This window comes from Zeugodacus cucurbitae, chromosome 3, assembly GCF_028554725.1.
Source record: "Zeugodacus cucurbitae isolate PBARC_wt_2022May chromosome 3, idZeuCucr1.2, whole genome shotgun sequence".
In the NCBI taxonomy this organism is placed as follows: Eukaryota; Metazoa; Arthropoda; class Insecta; order Diptera; family Tephritidae; genus Zeugodacus; species Zeugodacus cucurbitae.
In genome coordinates this window covers 34,228,663-34,238,488 of record NC_071668.1, presented here as the reverse complement: position 1 = coordinate 34,238,488, position 9,826 = coordinate 34,228,663, and the positions used below count along the sequence as shown (strand labels likewise).

Here is a 9,826-nt window from a genome sequence, read left to right as displayed (position 1 = left end):
AGAATCATTCGAACATGAAATTATATTTTATTTGTAATGAGCTGAAAGTTGATTATGACCTCTAGTTTTTTGGTGTCCGTTGTCTTTGTCTCTGTCTCTGTTTTCTCTCCACTGCGAGACGACAATCCTCATCATACCAGCTGTTTTTTTTACTTTTCCGAAAGCCAATGGTTTCGGTTGCAGCTGTACGTAAGGAGTTTGATATGCCGTCCCACAGTTCCCTTATACCGTGATGCTGATGACTGCTCTCAGAGAGCAGGAGTGCAAGTCGAGGAGGAAATCGTTCGGCTGTCGGTTGTGATTGTAGTTCTCGATGTCGAACCTTACTTGTGTTTGTTGACGTGTGCGCTTTTCTACACAGAGTCCGGTGCGTATCTTAGCTGCTACAAGATAGTGGTCCGAGTAGATGTTAGGACCATGGAGCGTACGCTCTTCAAAAACACAGGAGACGCGTTTTCCATCTATTACAACGTGATCGATCTGGTTGCGAGTGATTCGATCGGGGACAGCCAAGTAGTGTGATGGATTTTCCTTGCCCTTAAATCATAGTCCTTAATACGTTTGTTGTGGTCATCATCAAAATGGGGGTTCCTTATCCGAGGCCGTTGTTTCCTGTTCATCGGTTACTCGTTTTTATGTGAGGGGTTGCAAACTCTACGCACAGCCGCGTAAGCTCACCTCCGAACGGATGTCTGTTGGCTACCCAGAGGATACTTGTTCTAAGACCAGAAGAATCGTTTCTGGCCACTCCCAAGTGAATGACAGTCAGAAACTTTCCTCACTTAAGTGAACTTCTGCATGTGACATATGGGTTGAATGTAATAGATAATATGCAATAAAGGAAGTAAGCTTTCATATTCGCAGATAGTCTCCCGCATTGTGTATCGTGAATAACATGATACGAAACTCTGCTCTTTTGCGTGTTGAGACAGCCCATGAACTCATTTTTGATGTTGGCAACAAAGCCAGATCATTAGTTGCTAAACAGCTGACAGACCAAACGGCGAGCTACCATTAAGAATTTCGCAAGAATAAGCGAATTCACTTTTATAATAAAATTAATAATAATCTATTTTGAGGAAAATTCGAACATGTAATAATATTTTATTTGCAATGACCTACAACGTAATACTCGCCCCACAAGCGCGTACTTCGGAGGTTTTGAAATTTTGTTCAGCAAGCAGCTGCGAGCGCTTGTTACATGCGATTACGATGCAAAGAGACTGACTTGCACGACGATTTTCAGTTTCACAATAAGATTCTCCACCACGGAGTCTTTTTGATACCCTCACCTGCGCACTACTTCCAGAAATTTGAGATTCTAGCAGTAAATATAGCCTATATTACTCGGGTAGCTTTCCAATGGTAAAAGAATTTTAGAAATTTTTGAGTTTATTCATTACAAACATGCACACAAATATTTCCTCTTTCTAGTAGTAGTATAGCTTACTCACTATTAAACATTAAATAGATTTTCATAAAAAGTTTAGGGTACATTTTTTCGTTCAAACGTTTATTTAAGCACATATATATACAATACAATAATCAAATTCCCTTATCAGTGTAAATATGAAATACTATACATTTATTTGGTTTTATTTAGAAAGTGAAGGACATAATGTAAAACTAAATCATAACAATATTTGTATTCTGTCATATTTTCCACAAGTTGTGGTCGGTGTCGCCGGACGGTTTTTACTGCTTGGAATACATCAACTTCTTCATGTTGAATAACCTGCTCAATACATGCGTTAGCTGCACAGTATACTCCAGCACGGCTTCTACCATCCGGAGAAACAACGCAAACTGGACCATAATCAACTCTTTGTCTCCAGAGCTCTACCATATTCATTAAATAAACTAATGAATTTGTAGAATTTGGAACTTTATGTCCCATAGGCCAACATGTAAGCTGAAATAGTTGAACAGTTTTTGTAGGAGCTTTGACACCTGCCATCATTTCTGTCAATGACACAATCTTTTTATTTATTTTGAACTCCCATTGCTTGATATTAGTATATGTTTTAGATGAAATATTATGAACCGAAAATACCGGTCCGTATTTTTCCATTTTTGATTTATGTGGCCAAAATGATGGAAAATTCTGTGAATTAAGAGGAGGTTGGCACAGAACTACTACAACCGAACATTCATGATCGTATATGAGAGACCAAAATTCTCCTAATGTGTGTTTCAATGGCCATTCTGTTACTATGTACTCCCTTGGTTTAGTATACCCATCTACGAAAACTGAATTTATGTAGTCTGTGAAAGCATTACCTTGAAAAGAGGTTAAATACGGTCTAAAATTATCAGGTGGAACACACAGGACATCACGATTTTTATCCCTGTTGTCAGCTCTATGACCACCTGCACAATCTCCTATTGAAAATCGAGGAGTCTGTTTACAAATTTGACCATATTCCAATTGATATTCATTCATCTTTGTTAAAGGATTACGTCGGGCTTTAACCTTAAGTCGATCAGATAGTTCTGATACCGGAAACCATGTTTTCCCACATATCTCATGCTCTTCCAGTGTATCATAAATAAATTTGTATTGTTCAACATTTTCGACAAGACCCTTCCTCGATTGACGAAGCTTTTTTAAATAACCAAACACGTTGAAACATTCTTCTTCTTCTGCTAACTCTAGATTAGCATCTATTGATAAGTATACACCGGATCGACCTCCGCCATCGCTACAATGAACTAGCATTGGTCCTTTAATATCGTCACCTTTAATAATGTTACCAACCACCAAACGCACTCGCCGCCTAAACTCTAAAAGTGCATTTGAAAAAGGGCATGAATGAGAATACCACTCTGTGTAATGGAATTGAAGTATAAGACGTTCGTTAATGATTTCCTTGAGTTCGTTGACTTTGTATAAATGAAAAGTTCGAATATGAAAATTGGCAAGCTGTTCCTCATGTACAATATTTATATGTATATCACCATAAGTTTCATGTATTTCCATATTTGGAGGCCAATACTGAACACACATTACTTTGGCAAAATCGAACGTTTTAGTAAGCATGATAATGGCACTAATATTTTCTTGCCACACCATTTGCCAGAATGCATTTACTGTTTCTTCCACTGGACCTTGCGAGACAATGTAAGCATTTGGTTTTAAAAGGCTATCAACATAAGACGCATTAATATAATCTGAATCCGGAACCGCTGATTTCTTTTTTAGGACAACTCGGTTGTAATCGTAAGGAATACACTTTGAATTTTGATTTTTTTCTTGGTTATTTCTTCTTAATGCATGTCTACACATATTTGTTTCTACTCTAGTTGCCGTTTGGAACTCTAATTTATAAAGCACTGGAAATTTTCGTCGCAATTCACACAACTTAAGAAAATGTGTTTTATTTATTGGAAAATGCGGTATAGTTTTTGACAACGAGTTCTTCTCATCCCTTGCCTCTAACCTTATTTTTTCAAAGGAAAGAAGTCCACTATTAAGCATACTAAGCTTTATGGTATTTGGTATTGATACGAAATTAGATTTATATGCCTCCACCTCCGCATAATTTGATGATTTAGATCTATATTTTTGCGAGTTCCCCTTCGAGGTATGCGATTTATCTTTTGAGTTTGGCATAATGACTTTTCGAATTTTTGGCCACCTCCAGAAGACTTTTTTCTTGTATTTTACACTACATTATATGTTTTTATAAAATGAAATTTTAGTATCATTTCACTAAATTGAAGAGATGTTAATATTTTCATTTAATCGATATTACGAAAGAACATGATACCTCGTCTACACAATCAATGTATTTATCTTTTATATACATTTTAATCATTACTGTTAATTTATTCGATTTTTATGCTATTGTAACGGATTTCCAAAATCTGTCGTTTACTGTAAACTCTACCTTGAGTTCGATCACTGGATTGTCAAATAAAAGTCACTGTTTAATGGTTATACACTTATCTTTATTTCTAATTTAACAAACTTAACACTTTATTACTCGTTGTGGGTCGGCTTTAGTATAGTATCCCCCGATTTCAGAGTTAAAATGGGTATGGTTGGAAAGAGGACGATCTCAAGATTACGAATATATATAATAGTTGCCGCAGGAGACTTATAGTTTTCGAGATATTCGCATTTAAAGTTGAAAATTTCACAAATTTTATGTGGCGATATTTCGATTATTACATAACTTTTAATTTATATAATGCGCTTATTATACACTAACACTTCACTAAATTGTTTCCACATACTTATTTTATATCAATTGGTTTAATATTTGCTTTAAATAAGCATTTTAATTTTTAAACAATTTTGTTTATATGCACAATAACCATGTTGACAGATATCAAGTGTTGCCAAATCTACATATTTTACAAACGAATAAAAGTTAATAAAAAAATTACATGATTTATAGTACATTTATTCCTGTTTCTTGAAAAACCATGATATTGGGTGGACCAGAGTTATTTTCCAAAAGCGCGGCCGAAGGCCGCAATTACAGAAAAAAAGCAATACGCGAAAGATTATTATTTTTATTTTCATTTGTTTGGTTATGGCAACACATGATATCTGTCAACCTGGTTATTGTGCATATAAACAAAATTGTTTAAAAATTAAAATGCTTATTTAAAGCAAATATTAAACCAATTGATATAAAATAAGTATGTGGAAACAATTTAGTGAAGTGTTAGTGTGTAATAAGCGCATTATATAAATTAAAAGTTAACTAATAATCGAAATATCGCCACATAAAATTTGTGAAATTTTCAATTTTGAATGCGAATATCTCGAAAACTATAAGTCTCCTGCGGCAACTATTATATATATTCGTAATCTGGAGATCGTCCTCTTTCCAACCATACCCATTTTAACCCTGAAATCGGGGGATACTATACTAAAGTTTCCCCCTCGTTGTACAAGTTCACAACTTCTTACTTCTGATATCTTGTACTTTACTCGGCAACTCTCTAATTAGAACTGTGTGCAGCTGCCAGTCCGGCAGCCTTTATATACCCGTTTGTTAGCAAGTTATCGTCACTCGAACATTCTGGCAACGACGAATATCGATGTCTGGATAAATCTGGCAAGTTATCGACTTCGTTGTTGATTCTAGTTTATTTTAGCATACATGTTCGTCACACTGCCCTCCACTTAAGTCTGATCGTCCCGATTAGACATACTTCCAGACCCAAATGCTGCAAGCCGTTCTAGATGAACCACCTTCATTTTATTCCTAGGTCTTCCAATGGTTTGTATACGATACACCACATCATTTATCCGTTTAATAACCTGGTATGGTCCTTCCCAACTACATTGAAATTTTGGAGACAATCCTTTCTTTCGTTGTGGGTTATATAACAATACCCAATCTCCTTCCACAAATCCTTCGGAGTTCATTGCCTTGTCGTATTTTGCCTTCATTTTATCACTCATGATTTGCGTCCGCTGTCTCACCATAGCATGAATTTCTCTTATTTCGTCTTCTAGGACACTGTTGGCTTCCTTAACATTCTTTCCACCATTTGCGTTTATTCCGAACTTTAAATCAATCGGTAACCGAAGATGATGACCAAAGATTACCTTTGCTGGAGTCTGCCCCGTTGTTTCATGTACAGCAGACCGATAAGCCATCAGGGACAAAGCTATATGGATGTCTCAATCCTTTTGATACTTGTCAACCTTTTTCTTTAGATGTTCTTCTAAAGTTCGATTGAAACGTTCTACCATTCCATCGGATTGTGGATGTAGGGCTGTTGTACGAGTTTTCCGTATACCCAATTTTAGGCACATTTCCTGGATTAGAGCTGATTCGAAATTCCTTCCTTGGTCAGAATGTAATTCTATTGGAACACCATACCTTGTTACCCAATTATTGATGAATACATTCGCTACTGTTTCAGCTTCTTGATTAGGAATTGGATATACTTCTGACCATTGGCTGAAGTAATCCATAACTACCAAAACATATTTGTTTCTGTAATTTACTGGTGGGAAACGGACCGGCTACATCCATGGCAATTCGTTCAAATGGGGCGCCCGAATTGTACTGCTTCATCTGGCCGTGACTCCTGGATTTCGGCCCTTTTGCTTTAATACACTCAGCACAATTTGCAATCCATTCCGTGACTGATTGCCGACAACCAACCCAATAAAATCTTTGCTTTAGTTTTTCCAAGGTTTTTGTGATTCCCATGTGCCCTCCACTTGGACCGTTATGCATCTCCTTCAGTACATCAGGAATTCTTACTTTCGGAACGATTATAAGAGTTCGGGAACTTTGTCCATCTTCGCTTTCCCATACTCGATGCAAGCAGCCAGATACCAACTTTAAACTGTTCCATTGTGCCCAATATGCCTTTGCAGCTGGACTCTCTGCAGCTATTTTTTCTCTCGTTGGACGCTTGTTAAGCTCCACTCCATGTATTACCAGTTCCAAATCTGGATCTACTTGCTGACATTTTCGTAAATCCTTTGGATCCCAGCCTTCTGTCAAAGTTATTGACATTAATCGAATATCTATAATGTCTTCTTTGGCCTCAGCTCTTGAACAATGTCGACATTCTAAATTACAAGGACGACGGGACATCGCGTCCGCATTCCCACGACAACTACCTTTTCGGTGTTCTATAGAGAAGTCATAACTTTGGAGTCTCTCAATCCACCGTGCCAACTGTCCTTCTGGATTCTTGAATTGCAGAAGCCATTTTAATGCTGCGTGATCTGTCTTTACTCGAAATCGCTGTCCATACAGGTATTTATGGAAATGTTTGATGCACTTCACCAATGCCAGTAATTCTCTGCGCGTTACGCAATAATTTTTCTCTGGCTTACTTATCGTCTGGCTATAATACGCGACCACTTTCTCATTCCCGTCAATCACTTGTGATAGAACGCCTCCTATTGCATAGCCACTAGCATCCGTGTCCAAAATGAACGTTGAGCCTGGAACTGGATATGCTAACATTGGCGCAGTACATAATCTCTCCTTCAGAGTTTGGAAGGCCAATTCTTGTTCTTCATTCCATTCAAAGACTCTGTTCTTCTTCGTGAGTTCATGGAGGCTACTAGCTACGCTGGCGAAATTTGGAACGAATCGTCGGTAATACGTACACAGTCCAAGGAAATGCCCTTCGTAGTCACTTTGTGTCCTAAATAGCTCACTTCCTTCTTGAACGGAGAACACTTCTTTGGGCTCAGTTTTAAACCAGCGCTGGCTATACGTTGGAAAACCTCTTCCAAATTTTTGAGATGCTCATCAAGGCTTTTACCCAACACGATGATATCGTCTAGGTACACCAAACATGTCTTCCAGTGCAATCCTTTTAACACTTGGTCCATAAGCCTCTCAAAAGTGGCAGGAGCGTTACATAACCCAAAGAGCATTACAGTGAATTGCCATAGACCATCTCCAACGCTGAAAGAATGCTTTTCTTTGTCTTCTTCGTTTACTTCCACTTGCCAATAGCCACTTTTCAAATCGAGTGTTGAGAACCAATTCGTGCCTGATAGTGAGTCTAGGATGTCATCTATTCTAGGTAATGGATAATTGTCTTTCTTCGTGACATCATTCAACTTTCTGTAGTCCACGCAAAACCTCATGTTACCATCTTTCTTCTTCACAAGTACTACAGGTGAACTCCATGGACTCGATGATGGTTCAATTATGCCGCTATCGCTCATTTCACGTATGGTCTGGCTTACAACTTCACGTTTGGCTAATGGAACGCTGCGAGGAGCCTGGCGGATTGGTCTTGCATCTCCGGTGTTGATGGAATGTTTCACAATTTTGGTTCTACCTGGTTTGGATTCATCTTTGTCGAATATGGTGGAGTATCTGAGAAGAAGTTGTTTGGCCTTCTTTTTATGGTCTACTTCAAGTTCCTTGGTCCATGCATTAATCTCGTTTGAAATATCGTTTTTACAACTGGAATTATCCTCAAAATCTGTTTCGCAATTTATTACGGCCTCAATCTCCTGACACTGCCCTAATATAGCTCCTTTGGAGACTGTGACTGGTGACTTACAATCATTAAGGACTCTTACTGGAACTCTTTTGTCTTGTCGTGTCATGGCCAGGGTTTTTCCTATAAGTACGTTTGGTATAGATTCGTTTGTGCCTTCAACAACCCACAACGTGTCCGTCCCATAGTCTCCATCTATTTCTGCCCAAATAATTGCTTCTGGTTTTGGTGGAATTTTCTGATTTTTTGTTATTAACACTTGTCTAACGTTGCATTTGTTATCATAACCAAACATAAGAGGCACTTCCATATTGGTATAAGTCATAACTCTGTTTTCCATGTCTAATTTGATTCCTTTACTGGCTAGAAAGTCTACTCCAATTATGACTTCGTCGACGATATCTGCCACTATAAAGTTATGTAACACGGCTATTTTTCCTATTCCAATTTCGCACGTTACTTCACCGAGAACTTGAGCCTCATCTCCAGTTGCACTACGTAACTTTGCACCAGCTAGTAGTTTTACTTCCTTGTTAACTAGATCCGATCGAATTATGGAATGTGTTGCTCCCGTATCCACAGTCAGAATGCGCTTTTTACCATCCACGCTTCCACTAACGGTGTTCGTATTTCTATTTATTTGAGAGACAGAGATTACAGGGCATTCACTTGAGGGAGCCAGCACGCGCCTCTTCCGACTGGCTCGCTTTAGTTTAACGATTGGGTGCTTTTCAGAGTCGGTTGGTCTTCTTCAGCTTTACGTTTCCGTCCGGATAGGTAATTGGGGCGATTCGATTCCATATTACAATTTCGTGCAATATGTCCGCCTTTCCCGCAGTTGAAGCATTTAACCACACCATCATTTTTCTTACGTGTTTCTCCAGATATCTCCAAAATTTTATGCATTTCTTCCAAAAATTTCTTCGTCCAGGCAGGCTCTTCTATTTCTACACGATGAGCTTTAAATGTTCTGTTACTAAGTAAAGAGGCAGTTTCGTGCGTAAGAGCAAAGGACACTGTTTCTGCAAATGTTTCTGCTGCAGAATAGCGCGTATTCTCGTCTCGTATACCATTAACGAAACTGTGGATTTTTATATCCTCTATATATTCTGCGGACTTATGCGCATAAGCCAAGTGAGCTAACCTTTCCACTTCCGTAGCAAATTCTTGCAGAGACTCGCTAGCTTTTTGTTTGCGATTTTGCAGTTCGATTTGGAAAATTTGTCTCCGGTGCTCACTTCCATACCGTCTTTCTACAGCAGCCATCAACGCTTCGTAACTGCTTGACTCGCAATTGGGTATAGTTTGTAGAATTTCCGCAGCAGCCCCTTTTAAAGCCACGAACAATTGCCGTCTTTTCAAATTGGAGTTTGAAAATCTGAAACGGAGTTGTGCCGTCAAATGATGGAGTGTTTACTTTGACAAGTCCTGTTGACACCATTGGTCGGTTTAGTTGCAAGTCACGGAGACGATCTTTCAGTTCTTCCACATCAGCTTTAACTTTATCTTGCTCTTCTGAAATCTTTGTTGACACTTCTGCTATTTGTGAAGTCACCTGTGATATACGTGCGTCCTGTTCCTTCAACTGTATTGTTACTTGAGCTGATATCTGCTCTGTTATTTGGGACAACTTCGTTGTTATGCGTGTTTCCTGTTCTTCCATTCGCATTGCACAACGCGCGTCCTGCGCTTCAAACTGTGATTGCTGCTGGGAAACTATCTGAGACATTGTAGACAAAATCATGTTCAGTAAACCTGATGAACATGGAATCTCTTCTTTTTCCTCAATTTTCGTTGTTGATTCCTTTAACAGCGATTCAAAAACAAATTCGTCCACGTTGATGTTTTCTTCTTCCATCGCCTCTCGCAAACGAGC

At 38.5% G+C, this 9,826-nt stretch overlaps 1 protein-coding gene across 1 annotated transcript; it reads right to left on the bottom strand.

The window, feature by feature from the left end:
• Window positions 1-1,492: 1,492 nt before the first annotated feature.
• LOC105219820 (receptor-type tyrosine-protein phosphatase kappa) lies at window positions 1,493-3,627 on the bottom strand. The gene has a single exon (XM_011196151.3). It carries the CDS (start codon window positions 3,611-3,613, stop codon window positions 1,586-1,588), a length of 2,028 nt encoding a protein of 675 aa, XP_011194453.2. The 5' UTR covers window positions 3,614-3,627; the 3' UTR covers window positions 1,493-1,585.
• Between the last annotated feature and the right edge of the window lie 6,199 nt (window positions 3,628-9,826).